Source organism: Schistocerca serialis, chromosome 12 (genome assembly GCF_023864345.2).
Source record: "Schistocerca serialis cubense isolate TAMUIC-IGC-003099 chromosome 12, iqSchSeri2.2, whole genome shotgun sequence".
Taxonomy (NCBI): domain Eukaryota; kingdom Metazoa; phylum Arthropoda; class Insecta; order Orthoptera; family Acrididae; genus Schistocerca; species Schistocerca serialis.
Genome location: NC_064649.1, coordinates 101,642,953 through 101,662,886, shown reverse-complemented (window position 1 = coordinate 101,662,886; position 19,934 = coordinate 101,642,953). Strand labels below are relative to the sequence as shown.

Genomic DNA, 19,934 nt, shown 5'->3' with positions numbered 1-19,934 from the left:
GTTGATTACAAACACTTTGTCTATAGGCTTAATGCTAGCAGGGGTCACTAGGAACCACCACCATCGTTCACAACCAGCATATGCAGCAACTATGACAGCACTGCTATTGGGGACTAGCTTGCACCCGTACGTCACGTGGTCATCTACAGCCCACAGGTATCCCTCCACCGAGGTGCACTTAAGCTGTGGTACAACCTCCAGCAGCCAGCTGGAGTCACAGATCCACTGCAGGCCACTGGTGCCAGCCACCTTTGGCGACCGAACTGTTGGAGCTTCAACCAAGTCTGAACCACACAGTATAAGTGTCCAAGGAATAGAAAAGCAACTGGAATCACTCAATAGAGGAAAGTCCACTGGACCTGACGGGATACCAATTCGATTCTACACAGAGTACGCGAAAGAACTTGCCCCCCTTCTAACAGCCGTGTACCGCAAGTCTCTAGAGGAACGGAGGGTTCCAAATGATTGGAAAAGAGCACAGGTAGTCCCAGTCTTCAAGAAGGGTCGTCAAGCAGATACGCAAAACTATAGACCTATATCTCTTACGTCGATCTCTTGTAGAATTTTAGAACATGTTTTTTGCTCGCGTATCATGTCATTTCTGGAAACCCAGAATCTACTATGTAGGAATCAACATGGATTCCGGAAACAGCGATCGTGTGAGACCCAACTCGCCTTATTTGTTCATGAGACCCAGAAAATATTAGATACAGGCTCCCAGGTAGATGCTATTTTTCTTGACTTCCGGAAGGCGTTCGATACAGTTCCGCACTGTCGCCTGATAAACAAAGTAAGAGCCTACAGAATATCAGACCAGCTGTGTGGCTGGATTGAAGAGTTTTTAGCAAACAGAACACAGCATGTTGTTATCAATGGAGAGACGTCTACAGACGTTAAAGTAACCTCTGGCGTGCCACAGGGGAGTGTTATGGGACCATTGCTTTTCACAATATATATAAATGACTTAGTAGATAGTGTCGGAAGTTCCATGCGGCTTTTCGCGGATGATGCTGTAGTATACAGAGAAGTTGCTGCATTAGAAAATTGTAGCGAAATACAGGAAGATCTGCAGCGGATAGGCACTTGGTGCAGGGAGTGGCAACTGACTCTTAACACAGACAAATGTAATGTATTGCGAATACATAGAAAGAAGGATCCTTTATTGTATGATTAAATGATAGCGGAACAAACACTGGTAGCAGTTACTTCTGTAAAATATCTGGGAGTATGCGTGCGGAATGATTTGAAGTGGAATGATCATATAAAATTAATTGTTGGTAAGGCGGGTACCAGGTTGAGATTCGTTGGGAGAGTCCTTAGAAAATGTAGTCCATCAACAAAGGAGGTGGCTTACAAAACACTCGTTCAACCTATACTTGAGTATTGCTCATCAATGTGGGATCTGTACCAGATTGACGGAGGAGATAGAGAAGATCCGAAGAAGAGCGGCGCGTTTCGTCACAGGGTTATTTGGTAAGCGTGATAGCGTTACGGAGATGTTTAACAAACTGGAGTGGCAGACTCTGCAAGAGAGGCGCTCTGCATCACGGTGTAGCTTGCTGTCCAGGTTTCGAGAGGGTGCGTTTCTGGATGAGGTATCGAATATATTGCTTCCCCCTACTTATACCTCCCGAGGAGATCACGAATGTAAAATTAGAGAGATTAGAGCGCACAGGGAGGCTTTCCGGCAGTCGTTCTTCCCGCGAACCATACGCGACTGGAACAGGAAAGGGAGGTAATGACAGTGGCACGTAAAGTGCCCTCCGCCACACACCGTTGGGTGGCTTGCGGAGTATCAATGTAGATGTAAATGTAGATGTATTGCTCTGCTACACTGATATGACTGTCAAGTGGAAACGTGAAAGAACAATCACAGCTAAATTGAGACCAGGCACACCTAATTTACTGGCAGACAGGAGCTTACAAGCATTACAGAGGGTTGTTGCGAAAAAATTGGTTGAAATCGGTGGAAGGAATCACTCGTGAGTTCCAAAGTGCTACCAGCAGCCTCTGTAGTGTACTGATAGTAATAAGAGACGTAAAAAGAGTGGGGTACAATGCTCAAGCAGCTCCACATAAGCCGCACATTTCTGTGGTTGTACTAAGTGACACTTAAGACGGTGTAAAGAACAATACCACTGGACAATGGATGATTGGAAACAACTGACGTGGAGTGATGAATCACACAACACTCTGTGGCACTCAGAACAGTATGTGTTTGGCGAATGGCTGGAGATTGTTACTTGCCTTCATGTGTAGTGCCGAGAATAAAGCAGGGAGGAGGGGGTGTTGCAGTTTGGGAGCATTTGTCAGGGTTAGAGTGTGTTCCCCTTATTGTGCTTATGAAAACTGCTACGATACAAACATATTTTACAACATTGTGCACAGTAGAGTAACAGTTCACAGGTGTCAACTGTTTGTATTGGCATAACAATGCACCCAATTACAAGGCACTGTCTGCAAGGTAATGGTTTGCGCAAAATAACATTTCTCAACTAGACTGGTCTGCCCAGATTCCCAATCTTAACGCTGCAGAACATCTTTAGTATCAGTTTGATTGTTGACTTCGCTCCAGATTCCAATGTCCAATATCACTGTCTTCTCTCGTTTTGACTCTTGAGTAAGAATGGACTGCCATTTCTGCACAGACATTGCGGTACCTCATTGAAAGTGTCCGCAGAAGAGATCAATCCATCATGAAGGTGAAGGACAGATACACCTCTTACTAATGTCCACTACTAGATGTTTGAATACTTTTGATCAGATATTGTATCTGATGCTTTAAATGGCATCTTGCCTGAATTTTAAAAAAAATGTAAATTAATGCAGATAGATACGAGCAAGATTCCCATAAGCATCCAAAATTAGTATGGTACATAAGTTCGTAGTGCTTTTGTTTTGCATGTTGGTATTCCAATTGCTACAGGTTTATTTATCAACTGTCATTTTTTGTTTGTAGCTCACTGTTATTATTTGAGTTTACATATTGTCATTTGGAGATAGTGAATGGATCTGTGGACACGAGAAATGGAGTGCCAAGTGGAGAATTTGCAACATTTCCAATATATTCTTCTGTTTGGGTTCAATAGAGGGACAACAGCAGTGGAGGCTGTCAGAAACATTTGTGTCATGTATGCAAATAATGAAAATGGACAAAGTATGGCAAGAAAATGGTTTTCTCATTTTAAGGAGGATCGTTCCGACATTAGTGACTCTCCACATTTGTGAAGACCTTCAGCATTTGATGAAGATCATTTAAATGCATTAATCCACAATTATCCCCATCAGTGCACTTGAGAACTGGAAATGTGATGAACTGTGATCATTACACCATGCACACTCTAAGCCAAAATCACAAAAATCAGAGGACTGCAATATGTGCATCTCTGCTTCCTCATCATCAATTGGGTTGTGAACAACACCAGCCATTCCTATCCTGTATCATTACATTTGATGAAAACTGGTGTCTTTACACTAGCGTAAGTAAAAACAAAGGAATGGTTGAGCTCAAACAAAGCAGCAACTCCCCATGCAAAGACCTGCATGGATCCAAAAAGAAAATGTTATGCATCTGGTGGAACAGCAACGGAATGGTGTACTATGAATTACTTACCCAGGTGTAAGCATCATTCCTGATATTTATTGCAACAACTGAGACATCTTACAGATGCATTTCAAGAACAATGACCCATAAGACTGCATGAAGTTATGATACTCCACAATAATGCCCACCCGCATTCTGCTAGCCCAACAAAAAACGCAGTAAAGGGGTTGGGTTGGGAAATCATTTCACACCTACCTTATTCACCCAATCTTGTGCCCTCAGATTTTCACCTTTTCCACTCTCTGTCGAACAATCTTCAAGGAACTTCCTTTCTGTATGAAAATTGCACTGAAAATGACTCAATGAGTTCTTCACCTCAAAACCACACGATTTCTACAGTAAGGAATTGAAAATTTACCACAGTGTTGGTAAACTGTAAATAGTGAAGGAGGATACATTATTGATGACAAAAGCCTCTGTTATGTGTATTTGTTTTATTTATTAAACTTATGGCAAAACGCTACTGTAGTTTCATAAACCTCTGAACTATAACAGAAATAAGCCTTTTGTGACTCCACACTTAACAAGACTAAAGAATCATACACAAGGTGCAACATAAGCGGTATACAGAACAAATGATGTGAGCGGTACAAACTAAAAGAACGGCATCAAAATGACTCAGTGCTGCCCTGTGCATATATAGGTACAGGTCGCTGATAGATGGCGCGGTGAAGACCATGCTGTGTGCCTACTTCCTACAGGCAGCCTCTAATGGTGTGGCTGGCTTGTACTGATACAGTTGGCTGTTGATATAAGTGCAGCTTTTTAAGTAAGGATTTTATTATGTCGTTTTTTTTTTTTTTTTTTTTTTTTTTTTTTTTTGTGCTGTAAGACAACAATTTAATTAATGACTATGCATACTGCATTTTGACTATTGAATTTACAATATGGTTACTCATGTACCCTAGAATTTGTGCCCTCTACTGGTCTAATTTATGTGTATAAATACTAAATGCACATCTGCTATTACAGGACTCACTAATGTATCTAGAGGTATAGACTGATGTCAAACTTACATCAGAATATTCTGTTATGTACGACTGGTATGCAATGCTATTAATCATTTTTATTTTTTTATGTATCACTAGGCCTATTGTAGAAACTGCTGCAGCTGATTCAGCTTATGTTATCATGCCACTGTTTTTCTATACGTAACAGACCTGAAGATGACATCGGTTGAAACTGGTAGCTGTGAATTGTGCAATTTATGTGCTCAAGATGGACCTTTATAGAGTGTGATACCATGATTGTGGACTCACGTATAGTCTTTATACATACATCAAAAAAGTTTTGCATCACCCGGTTCCAAGAGTTCCGGAACTTGTGCAGAAAATTGGAATAGAGACCAACATAAACATCATTTCTGCCCTTTTAATTGCTCATTAAAACCATATATTGCATGTTGTACCACCATACTGCGAGACCTTCAGAGGTGGTGGTCCAGAATCCTCTATACATTTTCAAATTAAGGTAAACACATCAAAAAAAGTTTTGCATCACCCCAGTTCCTAGAACTCCTGAAGATAGACGTTGACTGTGGATATTGTATCACAGACACAGTCCCTTTGACTGTTCAGAGATGTCACTAAAACTGCCCAAAGATGTAAACAACCATGCGTGAGCAGCACCTGTTAGACAGAGGGGGTCCGACAGCCGACCAGTCCCAGTCATTCAACCAGGAAGGAGGTATACGGCTCGTGTTATCTGTAGTTCAACCATGCTTAGACAGACAATATGGCAGTTCGATCACATCCACATTGTTACGTGGTGCCTGGAAGGGATCTCAACAAGGGAAGTGTCCAGGCATCTTGGAGTGAACCAAATCAATGTTGTTCAGACATTGAGGAGATACAGAGAGACAGGAATTGTCAATGACATGCCTTACTCAGGCCGCCCCAAGGGGTTCCTACTCAATGGTCTGAAGATGACCACAGTAGTGGTCGAAACCTGTCACCTTGTTAAATAAATCGCGATCAAGACTGTTTTTAATAGTAATTATTTACAAGACATTGATCACTGCTGTTCCCGTAATGCATTCAAAAGTAATTAACAGCTTTATTACATACCCACATATACAGAATATTTTTATGTTATGTATGTTTGGTATGCATGGCTGTTAATCATAATGTACATATTTTTTCTGATATATCACTAGACTTGTTATAGAAATCAATTAAGCTAATGCAACTTATGTTCTTGCACCACTGTTATTCTATTCTAACAGAACCAAAGAGGACACTGGCCAAAATCAATAGTTGCAAATTGTACAATTTCTGTGCTCAAGAAGGATCTTTACAAATAAAGTGTCTATATGCATTGGTTTACCTTCCTTTAATCCATCTTCTTGGATGTATTCTAGGGTCAGTAATGCTTTGCATGTTGCAACATTTCTCTGCAACCCAACTGGTCTTCCCTGAGGGTGGCCTCTAACATCTTTTTTCAGTTCTTCTGTAAATAATTGATGTCTGTATTTTGAAACTGTGAGTCATTCAACTGACGGTTTGGTAATATTCACACCTGCCAGCACATTACTTTTTTGGAAATGGAAATACTACATTCATCTTCAAGTCTGAGGATATTTCATTTGTCTTATATACCTTGCGTACAAGGTGGAATAATTTTCCCATGGCTTACTCTCCCAAGGTATAAATAATTATGATGAAATGTCATCTGCTCTGCAACCCTGTTTCAACTTAGGTCTTTCATTGTTCTGTCTTATTCTTCATGCAGTATCACAGTTCCCATCATCTTCCTTTACTTTCTCTTTCATTTCTATAATATTGTCTTCATGTTAATTTCCTTTGTATAGCCCTACCACACAATCCCTCTGCCTTGCAGTTTTCCTTTATTTCTCTTTGGTACTGGCTTGCAATCAAGGATCTTAATATTCATACAGCAGCTTCTTGTTTCTCCAAAGGTCTCTTTAATGCCCATATAGGTGGGATCTACCTTTCCCATACTCATGTATGCTTCTGTACCTATGCATCTGTCCTGTAGTTATACCTCTTTAGTCATTATGTGGTTTCTGACACTCTTGTTTTTTAGGTAACTGTATGCTCATTTGCCTGCTTCATTGGCTCCATTATTATATTTTTTCCTTTTGACAATTAATTTCAGTACATCATTTGTTATCTAAGGGTTTCTACGAGGCCTTGTCATTTTGCCTATATTATACAGTGCTGCTTTAAAGATTTAATGTCTCAAAGCTACCCATTCGACTTCAACTGTGTTTCTGATTTTTGCCAATTGTTACATAATGTTCCTTTTGACAATATATTGTAACTGGATAGATAAAAAAAGGGCCAGAGAAGTCTAGGTAAAAGGCAAGATTTCACAAAAGTCACCCAGAACTGTGCTCACAGGAGACTCCGGTCTGGTAGTCTGGTAGGTCTCCCTGACTCACAGTTCTGGTGACTCTTCCGAAATCTACCTCTTTTCCTAGACATCTCCAGTCCTTTTCCTTCACCCCTCTTCCTTCCCCTTCAACCCTTCTGCCTGAAGAAGAAGCCACTGGCTCTGAAAGCTTGCCTTTTATGTGTGTGTTCTGTCGGCACTTGGTAAGTAGATTTTTTATCTATCCAATTACAATATATTGTCAAAAATTGATTGTTTTTGTTGTTATACCAGCTAATGCTCCTTTTGAAACTCTCAGCAAACACTGGTCCTTTTCATTTATCCATACATTTCTGCAGTTTCTTCACTTTCAATTTGCAGTCCATAACCAATAAATTACACAAAGAGTCCATATCTGTCACTGGAAATGTTTTGCAACTTCAAATCTGCTTCTGAAATCTCTGCCTTATCATTATATAATCTATCTGAAATCTTCTGGTATCTCCAGGTCTCTTCCATGAACACACCCTTCTTTTTTGGGTCTTAAACCAGATGTCTTTAATGATTAAATTATACTCTGTGCAAAATTATACCAGGTGGCTTCCCCTTTCATTGCTTTCCCCTAGTCTATGTTCTGCTAATAGTTTTCCTTCCCTTCCTTTTTTTACAGTTGAATTTCAGTCTTCTGCCACAATCACAATTTCATTTCTGGTAACTATCAGAATAATTTTTGTTATCTCATTATAAAATCTTTCAGTCTCTTCATCATCTGCCATCTGTAGATCTACTAAGCATATACACTTGTATTAGGTTGGTGCATAAGTTCATAGCATTTTTTCATAAGATTAATAAACGCAACAGATATACAAAAAGGAGACTTTAGTCATCAATAATATATTCTCATTCACTATTTACAACAGCCTGTCATACTGGGCTAACTTTTCAATTCTGTGACTGTAGAAATCATATGGTTTTGAGGTGAAGAACTTGTTGAACCTCATCAGGAAAGGAAGTTCCTCGAAGGTTGTTCGATAGAGATTGTGAAGGGTGAAAATCAGAGGGCACAAGATCAGGTGAATAACGTGGGGGCAGAACGACTTCCCAATCCAACTCATATATACTGTTTTTGTCAGTCTAGCAGAATACAAGTAGATGTTTTCATAGAGTAGCATCACTTCACACAGTCTTCTTGGCTGTTGTTCTTGGATTCTGTCTGTAAAATGTCTCAGTTGTTGGTAGTAAATGTAAGCAGTGATGGTTACACCCCAGGGAAGCAACTCTTAGTACATCATACTGTCATTGTTCAACCAGATGCATAACGTTATTGTGGATGTGCGAAGGTCTTCACACAGGGAGTTTCTGTTTTGTTGGGCTCATCAACCATTCCTTTCTTTTCCTTATGCTAGCATAAAAAACAAACTTTTGTCAAAAGTAATGATACAGGACAGGAATGGCTGCTGTTGCTGTGAGCGGATGTACGATGAGCAAGCAGAGGTCCATATGTGGCCACCTTCTGACTTTAAGTGATTTTTGGTTTAGAGCATGCAGCACTCATGCACCCAATTTTTGAGCCCTCCCCACTGTATGCAAGTGTCCCACAATGGTAGATGATCATAGTTAATCAGATTTGCCAGTTCTTAAATTCACTGATGAGCATCAATGTGGATTAATGTGTATAAACAATCTTCATCTAACCATGAAGATCTTCCTGAACGTGGAGAGACACTAACATCATAACGATCCTACTTTTTTTTTTTTTTTTTTAAATAAAAAAAAATAAAAACATTTTCTTGCCATGCTCTGTCCAATGATATTATTTTGAACTCAAACAGATGAATATGCCAAAAATGTTCCGATTTCTCTGCTTGTTACTCCATTTTCTAGAATCTATAGGTCCACTCACAGTCTCCAAATGACAAAATGATAGTATATGATTCAAAAAGGTACACTGAACTACAAATAAAAAATGACAATTGATAAATAAATCCACAGCAGTCGGAATTCCAACATGCAAAACTCAAACTATGATAATGATGATAGCTGAAGAAATAAATTAAATTTTGTGCCACAGCTGGGACATGAACCCAGATTTCATTGCTTACTACATGGGTGTGCTAGCCATTACACCACCATTGTAGTATAGGTAACTCAGCTACACAGACTACCCTAGTCCAGTGCCCTCCCTAACACAAACTTAAATTCACGTCTTCAGCTTAATTTCCCCCTCCTAAATTGTCACTATTTCTGAGGCTCTCCATCATTGTCATAGATAAAGTCAAGATTCGTACATCTCAAAGAAAATTTAATTATATGAGATCTACAAGACAAAAACGTTAAGAACTTATGCACCAATCTAATAGTATTGGGCCTGATATCACAATACTAATAACAACAACAATAATACTAATATGAATAATAATGATGATATTTATATACCGTACCTGTAATAGTTTTAAAGCCTTGACCATTTTCATTTCTTTTATGTATTCATATCAATAAAATTATATCAAAAATGTAATAGAACACATACAAGAAGAAGAAAATAGAAAACAGCATATTAGATCCAGAATGAAATTTTCACTTTGCAATAGAGTGCATGCTGGTATGAAACTTCCTGGCAAATTAAAACTGTGTGCCAGACTGAGACTCAAACTCGAGAAGTTTGGAAGGTAGGAGACCAGGAAATGGTGGAAGTCAAGCTGTGAGAATGAGCTGTGAGTCACGCTTGGATAGCTCAGATGGTGCAGCACTTTCCTTCGGAAGACTAATGTTGCGAATTCGAGTCTCAGTTTGGCATATAGCTTTAATCTTCCAGAGAGTCAGCATATAGATGTTGTGATGGAAATATCTTCAAATAAAAGTTTACAACCAGTAATTTACTGGAATTGGATACATACCTAAAACAGTACAGCAGGTAACAAGAGTTCAGAAACATCTAACAAGGATAGGCCAAGACATTGGGATCACGGGTTTACTTCAAACTTTGTACATCTTCAGTAGGCCATTAAAACAACATAATGTGCACATGGTAAGGTTCATTATTCTGGCAGTCCTGAGAAAATTAGAAGAAAAGTTTTTCACGTCTGTTATGAAACTGATGTATCTATGCATAGATGCAGGATGTTAAGAGTTCATAGTGGTCAAGAGGTTAGTGTTCAGCTTCATAAGAAGAACATGTATGAGGTGACAGTTTGATTCCCACTTAAACATTCATTTTGGTAGTACAATGAACAATCTGTGGTATTCAATAATGTACATCTACACTATTCATTCTTGCTGCATTAGCAATGTCTCAATACTGTGTAGGTTAACTGCCAAAGGCAGTCAGCCTCTGTGTCTAAAGTCCAAATTAGTTCTGGGTAACTTACTAGAGAGCATGTTTTAGGGATTTCACAAATCATGAGAGGCACACATTTTCAGAAAAATCTCTATGCATTTCTTAATTTACTTGTCAATAGTTATAAATATGTTTGTTCTAATAATTAAATTTAATTAAAAATAGTAAGTAGTCAAATAAAATGAAATTCAATACAACTTCAAGCCAATACATGTGGTTTCCTTAATTATATTACCCTCAAATGTCACAAATTAAATATTATGACCAGTGATGAAAAAAATATAGATTAAAAATTAAGTCTGAGTGAAAGTCGAATTGTTGCCTCATACGGGTTCATCTTAGAAAGCTCGAACGCGATCCACTTATCCACGAACTCCAATGTTCCACACCGATACATTAGCTACACAATAGATGTGTAAAACTTATTTTGCGATTTTCTCGGAATTGCCTCAGTAATGCACCTTACTGCTTGCACATTATGTTGTTTTAATGCCCTACTAAAGATGTATAAAGTTTGAAATAAATCTGTGATCCCAACATCATGCCCCCCCCCCCCCCACCCCAAGTTATTTTAAATAATAACTCTTTTAAAGTTCAACTAAATGAAGTCTGTGGACTTGCTTTACATCATCTGTCAATCCATTAAAGAAATGTCTTTCTGCAGCATATGGGCAGCAGTCAATGTGATCAAATCTAGTTTGTTCACTCTAATGATATCTGTATGTTCATTATGCAATTTACTAAATTCTCTTTTACAAACATAATTCTGGTAAGATCCTGTACCAAGTACATACTTAGCAAATTGTCCTTTACGTAACAGTCCCTATGGATTGATGTTTACTCAGATTAACAGTTCTTCTGAGTACACTAACCACACAGACTGCAGGTATCCCAACACAAATCTGAATCCCGTGTTCCAGACTGGAGTAGATCAATCCACAGCAGATGCCTTTTTAAGTTGCTGGTCTGCAAGAGAGTCTAATAAGTATTCAGGATGTTGCAAAATGTCACATGCTCTTACAGGAGGTAGAATTGGTCAAAACTAGAATAAAAGTTCCCAAAAAGAAATTTTCACTCTGCTGTGGAGTGTGTGTTAATATGAAATTATGTACTAGATTAAAACTATTTTAGAAGAAAAGTTCCTATAATGAATCCCCTGAAGCCAATCTATCCTCTCATTCCCACCTGTGTTTTACATAGAAGCAGACTCTATAGCCAGTGCTGTGTGGTTACCACATCTTCTTCACAGTGAATCATGCACTCTTTCAAATAAACTTGGATACGTTTGGTTTACATCACATACATTGACCATACACCTCTGTAATGACAGCACAATGTCAAATGGTTGGACATACGTCAATGTTTTTAAATATTGCCATGATCAGACGCCCAACACATTACATTCCATTGAATGGGGAGGCAACATTATGAGATGTCCTTGAAAAATCCATCACTCCTGAAACATTGCAGTGAGATATTGTCGCACAATCCATGGGAAATGCGATAGTACCCCATCATGCATAAACAACAGTCACTGTCTTTCTTCAAGAGCAACATTTTCCAATAGCGCTGGTAATTTATCACACAGAAGTCACTGATACACAGCACCTATTAATCTGTTTGGTACAGCATATGGTCATAAGAGTCTGTCAGCGACAATTTCTACCCGTAAATGACTGCTTGAGAATTTGCCTCTGCCCACATGTGCATACTGTGGTTTACTATGCCACCTCTTGTGACAACCTACATCACCAAACTTCACATTGCTTGTCTCATGTAAAATGGCTCATACCTCAACAGGTATTGGTTTTCAGAAGTATCACTACAGGAACGTTTCTTCTAGCTGTGACCAATACTACCTGTTGTATAAACATGTGACGTTTTTTAAACACCATTTGTGTTGCAGCTCCCAGTAATAATTTTTGTTGATATAGCTCACATTTGTGTTGTAATGCTGTGACTTCCCAGCAACTAGATAACCTGTATTATATCAAATAGTTATAAAAGCGATAAAAAGTATTTGTATTCATGTCTGCCACAATATAATCTACATGTAGTTACTCACCCACTTTCAGGGGTATCCCATCTACATTTGCACTTTTCTTCACCCATTTCATGAGCCATTCAAATATTCCTATATCACAGTGAACTGTTATGTCCATATTCTCCAAGTTCTGACCTGAATTCAAAAAGAGATGCTACACAATATGACATACCTGTAGCAATAATTCAAAACAGTAATAAAAAGAAGGTAATGGTTGGTACCTCTTGCCAACTCTGCAAAATACTCCATTTTGGAAATGAGAAGATTCTGGGAACATTTAAAATCCTTTTTCATTTTGTTTGCTTCATCACAGACATGAATTTCCACTTCAGACCTTCAAGATGAATTTGTAACTTCAGTTCAAGCATTTTATATTTTTATTAGAACTACATAAATTAAAAATAAATTACGTGATAAACATGATATTTACTTAAAATAAAAGGGTGCAGTGTCTTTTGATTCAACATTATAGGTGATGAAGAGAAATATTAGTTCTGTACTTTAAAAAAATGTTGAAAGCAGTAGGTATCTCGATTCTACAACGAAACTAAGCTTTGTACTTTAAACATTACAGGATTGACAGTTCATATTATGACTGTTTTAGCTAGCTCCACAGATGATGAAGAGATTGAAGAAATGTATTATGAGATAAAAGGAACTATTTAGATAGTCAAGGGAGATGAAAATTTAATAGTCATAGGGGACTGGAATTCGATAGTAGGAAAAGGACGAGAAGGAAAAGTAGTAGGTGAATACGGACTGGGAATAAGGAAGGAAAGAGGAAGTTTTCTTTTTTTTTAGAGTGCACAAGTACAGTGGTCATTCGCGCCCAGACTAAATTATGAATGCACTGCGAGGCACAATGTAAAAACAGCAACTAAAAAGGACAACACTATAAAAGGCACATTAACAGGCAAGGGATTAAAAGAAAACAGCATAATCAAAATGTCCTTAGACACGTTTTTCAAGTGGATAAAATGAAGAACGCGAGCAGCTGCTCCTGGGTCATCCGCTAAAATTTCACCGAGAGTACGTGGCAGGTCGAGATCAAGGTACAGTGTATTAAAATTCGGACAGGACGTTAAAATGTGGCATACCATCAGCAATTGCCCACTTGGGCAGAACGGTGCCGGCGCAGCCATCAGCAGATGGCGGTGGCTGAACCGGCAGTTTCCAATCCATAACCGGGCCAAAACAACCTCCTCCCGCCGAAAATGGCGTGAAGAGGTCATCCAAGCTTTGGGGAGAGGTTTCAAGGCCCGAAGCTTGTTTTCAGTAAGTGTAGACCAATCGGCATGCCACAGTGATAAAACGCGCTGGCAAATGACCCTGCTAAAATCAGATGAAGACACACAACAAGAAGCTGTCCACGGCATCTGCAGCTTCATTCTCAGGGATACCGCCATGGCCAGGAACCCACATGAAGGTAACCGGAGAACCGTCATCCGTCAGATGCTGACGAGAGCGTTGGATCCGGTGCACAAAAGGATGAACCGGATACGGATCACTGAGGCCCTGGATGGTGCTCAGGGAATCACAGCAGATGACATAAGCAGAGTGTCGGTGGCAGCGGATGTAAAGAACAGCCTGATAGAGGGCAAGTAGCTCAGCTGTGAAGACCGAACAATGGCCATGGAGCCGGTATTTGAAACTGTGTGCCCCGACAATAAAAGACACCCGACATCGTCATTGGTCTTTGAGCCATGTGTATAAATGAAGATCGTATTAATGAACTTCGAACAAAGTTCGACAAACCACGAGCGGTATACCGAAGCTGGGGTAACCTCCTTTGGGAGCAAGCTGAGGTCAAGGTGAACGCAAACCTGAGCCTGGAGCCAAGGTGGTGTTTAGCTTTTGCCCACTCGAAAGGTTGCAGGGAGTGGAAAATCAAGTTGCTGAAGGAGGTGACGAAAGCGAACTCCCAGAGGTAGCAGGGCAGATACATACAACCCGTATTGATGGTCGAGAGATTCGCCAAAAAAGGAATGATAAGACGGGTGGTCGGGCATTGATAATAGCCGACAGGCATACCGACAAAGCAGTATATCGCGCCGGTAGGTTAGTGGCAAATCACTGGCTTCAGCATGAAAACTCTCGAAGGGACTAGTATAGAATGCTCTGATCGCAAGGCGTAACCCCAGATGTTGTATAGAGTTGAGGCAGCGTAAGGTGGACGGCCGTGTAGAGGAGTATACAAAGCTCCCATAATCCAGCTTTGAGTGGACGATCGACTGATATAGGCAAAGTAGGACTGTTCAATCCGCTCCCCATGATGTCCTGCTGAGAACACGGAGGACATTTAGGGAACGGGTAATGCGCAGCCAAATATGACACATGTGGAGACCAGCTAAGTTTCCTGTGAAATGTAAGACCTAAAAATTTTGTTGTCTCCACGAATGGGAGAGCAACGGGACCGAGATGTAAGGACCGTGGGAGAAACTCTTTGTAGTCCCAGAAGCTAATACAGACCGTCTTCTCGGCAGAAAACCAGAAGCCATTGGCAACACTCCAGGAGTAAAGACGGTCAAGACAACACTGAAGACAAACCTCCAGAAAACATGTATGCTGCAGTAGATGGTAAAATCGTCCACGAAAAGGGAACCTGATACATCAGCTGGGAGGCAATCCATTATTGGATTGATCGCTATGGCAAAGAGAACGACACTCAAAACTGAGCCCTATGGCACCCCATTCTCCTGGCAAAAGGTGTCGGACAGGACAGAACCCACACATACCCTGAACTTTCAATCCATTAAAATGCACGAATAAAAAGAGGGAGGCGACCGTGAAGGCCCCATGTATGCATGGTGCGGAGAACGCCCGCCCTCCAACAGGTGTCGTAAGCCTTCTCCAAATCAAAGAACACAGCCACTGTCTGGCGCTTCCACAAGAAGTTATTCATAATGAAGGTCGACAAGGTAACCAGATGGTCAACAGCAGAGCGGCGCCTACGAAATTCACATTGTACATTGGTAATTAGGCATCGAGTTTTGAGCAGCCAAACCAAACGAGGGTTAACCATTCATTCCATCACCTTACAGAAGATGCCTGGTAAAATTTGGCACAGAGCATAACTTAATCATCACTAACAATTGGTATAAGAATCATGAAAGAAGGTTGTATATGTGGAAGAGATCTGGAGACACTGGAAGGTTTAAGATTGACTATATAATGGTAAGACAAAAATTTAGAAACTAGGTTTTAAATTGTAAGACATTTCCGGAGCCAGATGTGGACTCTGGCCACAATTTATTGGTCATGAACTGTAGATTAAAACTGAAGAAAGTGCAAAAAGATGGGAATTTAAGGAGTTGGGGCCTGAATAAACTGAAAGAACCAGAGGTTTTAGAGAGTTTCAGAGGGAGCATTAGGAAACAGTTGACAAGAACAGAGGAAAGAAATACAGTAGAAGAAGAATAGGCAGCTTTGAGAGATGAATTAGTGAAGGCTGCAGAGTATCAAGCAGGTAAAAAGTTGAGGGCTAGAAGAAATCCTTGAGTAATACATGAGGTATTGAATTTAATTGATGAAAGGAGAAATGAGGCAGGCAAAAAAGAATACAAATGTCTCACAAACGAGATTGACAGGAAGTGCAAAATGGCTAAGCGTGAATGGCTTGAGGACAAATGTAAGTATACAAAAGCATATATCACTAGGGATAAGATGTGTGCCACCTACAGAAAAATTAAAGAGACCTTTGGAGAAAAGAGAACCACTTGTATGAATATCAAGAGCTCAGATGGAAAACCAGTCCTATGCTAAGAAGGGAAAGTGGAAAGGTGGAAGGAGTATATAGAGGGTACTTGAAGGCAATATTATGGAAATTGAAGAGGACACAGATGAAGATGAGATGGGAGACATGATACTGTGTGAAGAATTTGACACAGCCCTAAAAGACCTAAGTTGAAACAAGGCTCCAGTAGACAACATTCTGTTAGAAGTACTGCTAGCCTTGGGAGAGCCAGCCATGACAAAACTCTTCCATCTAGTGAGCAAGGTGTATGGGACAGGTTAAATACCCTCAGACTTGAAGAAGAATATAATAATTCCAATTCCAAAGAAAGCAGGTGCTGACCGGTGTGAAAATTACCAAACTATCAGTTTAATAAGTCATAGTTCATAATACTAACACGAATTCTTTACAGACAAATGGAAAAAAACTGGTAGAAGCTGACCTCAGGGAAGATCAGTTTGGATTCTGTAGAAATGTAGGAACACACAAGGCAATACTGATCCTACAACTTGTCTTAGAAGATAGGTTAAGGAAAGATAAACATAGGTTTATAGCATTTGTAGACTTACAGAAAGCTTTTGACAATATTGACTGGAATACTCTCTTTCAAATTCTGGAGGTAGCAGGGGTAAAATACAGGGAGGAAAAGGTTGCTTACAATCTGTACAGAAACCAGATGGCACTTACAAGAGTTGAGGGGCACAAAAGAGAAGCAGTGGTTGAGAAGGGAGTGAGATTGGGTTATAGCCTAGTATCGACGTTATTCAGTCTGTATTCTGAGCAAGCAGTACAGGAAACAAAAGAAAAATTTGGAGAAGGAATTAAAATCCATGGAGAGGAAATAAACATTTTGAGGTTTGCCGACGACATTGTAATTCTGTCAGCGACAGCAAAGGAACAGGAAGAGAAGTTGAGCGGAACGGACAGCATCTTGAAAGGAGGATATAAGATGAACATCAACAAAAGCAAAATGACGATAATCAAATTAAATCAAGTGATTCTGAGGGAATTAGATTAGGAAATTAGACACTTAAAGTGGTATATGAGTTTTGCTATTTGGACAGCAAACTAACTGATGATGGTCGGAGTAGAGAGGATATAAAATGTAGATTGGTGATGGGAAGGAAAGTGTTTCTTAAGAAGAGAAATTAGTTAACATCAAGTATAGATTTAAGTTTCGGGAAGTCTTTTCTTAAGGTATTTGTATGGAGTGTAGCCATGTATAGAAGTAAGACGTGGATGATAAATAGTTTAGACAAGAAAAGAATAGAAGCTTTTGAATTGTGGTGCTACAGAAGAATGCTGAAGATTAGATGGGTAGATCATATAACTAATGAAGAGGTACTGAATAGAATTGGGGAGACAATGAATTTGTGGCACAACTTGATTAGGAGAAGGGATTAGTTGGTATGACACATTCTGAGGCATCAAAGGATCACCAATTTAGTATTGGAGGGAAGCATGGAAGATAAAAATCATAGAGGGAGACCAATAGATGAATACACTAAGCAGATTCAGAAGGATGTAGGTTGCAGTAGCTATTCGGAGATGAAGCTTACGCAAGAGAGAATAGCACGAAATGATAATGTGTAGTTGTGGTGATAAGTTTTGACTTTGTGGTGCAAAAAGTTGGTTCATTAACAGTCATTGTTTTTTACTAAATGATCATTAAGATATGAAAAGATAAAACACATATGCTCTTCTGCACACATACACTTAGAATACTTCTACAAGATTTATCAATAGGAGAATGGAATGACTGGTAGAAGGGAACTTCGGAGAACATCCACTTGAGCTCTAATGGCTCTATTACTTATTCAGAAGATACATTTTAGAATGACAACTGCACATTTATGGCATCTTTAGGTTTAGAATAATCTTTTGAGATCAGTGACTGAAATGAGGTCTAAATCTTCTGAAGGTAGCAAGAAGAAAATACAACAAGCAAAAAGTTTTCTACAGCATGTGCACACTACAGAATGTAGTTATAAAAATTGAAAGACACAGAATAAATGCAGTAATTAAATAGGCTGCACCGTTCTTCAATTTAGTCTGTATACAGAGCAAGCAGTAGGGAAACCTAGCACAGATTCAAGGAGAAGAAATGAAGACTTCAAGGTCTGTTGATTGCACTGAAATTCTGTCAGAAATTGCAAGGAATTTAGAAGTTTAGTTGAACAGAATGGATACTGTCTTAGAAAGAGGTTATAAAATGAGCATAAACAAAAATAAGAGTAGAATAATGAAATGTAGTCAAATTGACTGAGGCGATGCTTATGGAATAAGACTGGATAATGAAATGCTAAAGGTGTTAAAAGAGTTTTGCTGTTTGAGCAGCAAGCTGATTGGATATCACAGAAATAAAGAGGATATAAAATGCAGACTGGTAGTTGAAAGTAAAGCGTTTATGAAAAGTGAAACATGTTAACACAGGCTGTAAATTTGATGGTCAGAAAGCCTTTTCTGAAAGTATTTGTTTGGAATGTTGCCTTATAGGGAAAAGAAACATACTTCTGACAAGAAACTATTGATATGTTGTCCTACAGAAAAGTGCTGTGGTTGGTTGGTTGGTTTAAAATAGAGGGGGAGGGGCCAAACTGCTAGGTCATAGGTCCCTTATTCCAATTAAAATAATTACACAAGGGTGGGAGTAAAATAATCAAGACATACAAAACACAGCTGGAAGAAAGGAGAAAACCACAAGAATGACAGAAGGGCAACAAACACTAAAATGGATCAAATTGGACAAGAAAACCACAGAGAGACACAAGAAACATGTAGAAGAGATGAAAACAAGAGAGCAGATTACCATGGCTGGCTGACCATGAGAATAAAAAGGAGAAGCCAGACAGTCTGCAACATGTTAAAACTTCCACTCAAAAAGCACTAGGGTGGAGGACACAGAGGGACAAAGGACATGTGCTAAAACTTAGATCAAATGATAAAACCCAACCTCACGAATAAAACATAAAACTAAAGCTGATGTTGAGGCATTGTCACCCAACACTGAAGGTAAGGTGCTGGGAAAGTTAAAAGTCCACCACAGAGCGGCTAAAAGTGGGCAGTCCAGCAAGAGGTGGACGACTGTCATTTGTAAGCCACAGCAAAAACAAGGTGGGTCCTCGCAATGGAGTAGGTAACCACGCGTTAGCCACATATGGCCAATGCAGAGCCAGCAGAGGATAACTGATTGTCTGCAAGAGGACTGCATGGAATACTTCCACACATTCATTGTCTCCTCAATGACACGCAGTTTGTTGTGCATAAGCCAGAACGCAGATCAGTTTTGGAGATGCCTATCTCCAGAAGCGGTTTCTGTGTAGCCTGTTGGCAAGTTTGTTGCTGGGGATTCCAACGTGTCCTGGGGTGCACACAAATACCACTGAACAATGGGACCATTCCATGGCATAGAGGGACTCCTGAATGGATGCTACCAAGGGATGACGAGGGAAGCACTGGTCGACAGCTTGTAGGCTGATCAAGGAGTCAGTACACAGGAGAAATGACTCACCAGGGCATGAGCGGATTTGCTCAAGAGCACGAGATATGGCCGCCAGCTCTGCAGTGAAAATACTGCAGCCATCTGGCAAGAAGTGCTGTTGTCCTCCATGAACGTACGCAAAGCCTACGTGACCATCAGCCATCAAGCCACCAGTGTAAACCACTTTATGGCCCGGGTACATGTCGAGAATTGAGAGGAAGTAACAGCAGAGAGCTGCAGGGTTAATGGAGTCCTTAGGGCCATGTGAAAGGTCCAGAAGAATCTGTGGCCTAGGTGTACACCATGGAGGTGTACGTGAATGGACCTCAAGGAGAGGTGGTAATGAGAAATTCTGTAGTTCAGACAGAAGGGACGCGAACCGCAATCATAAGTCCTGACCTG

At 39.9% G+C, this 19,934-nt stretch overlaps 1 protein-coding gene across 1 annotated transcript in view; it reads right to left on the bottom strand.

Annotated features, from left to right (window-relative positions):
- The window catches only part of LOC126428274 (SANT and BTB domain regulator of class switch recombination-like), a 65,422-nt gene that overhangs the window by 28,160 nt on the left and 17,328 nt on the right, over window positions 1-19,934 (bottom strand). Inside the window, exons 2-3 of the mRNA XM_050090187.1 lie at window positions 12,540-12,652; window positions 12,340-12,453 (exon numbers count right to left, since the gene is read on the bottom strand). Coding sequence (XP_049946144.1) covers window positions 12,340-12,453; window positions 12,540-12,652 — 227 coding nt within the window. The remainder of the gene's footprint in view (window positions 1-12,339; window positions 12,454-12,539; window positions 12,653-19,934) is intronic.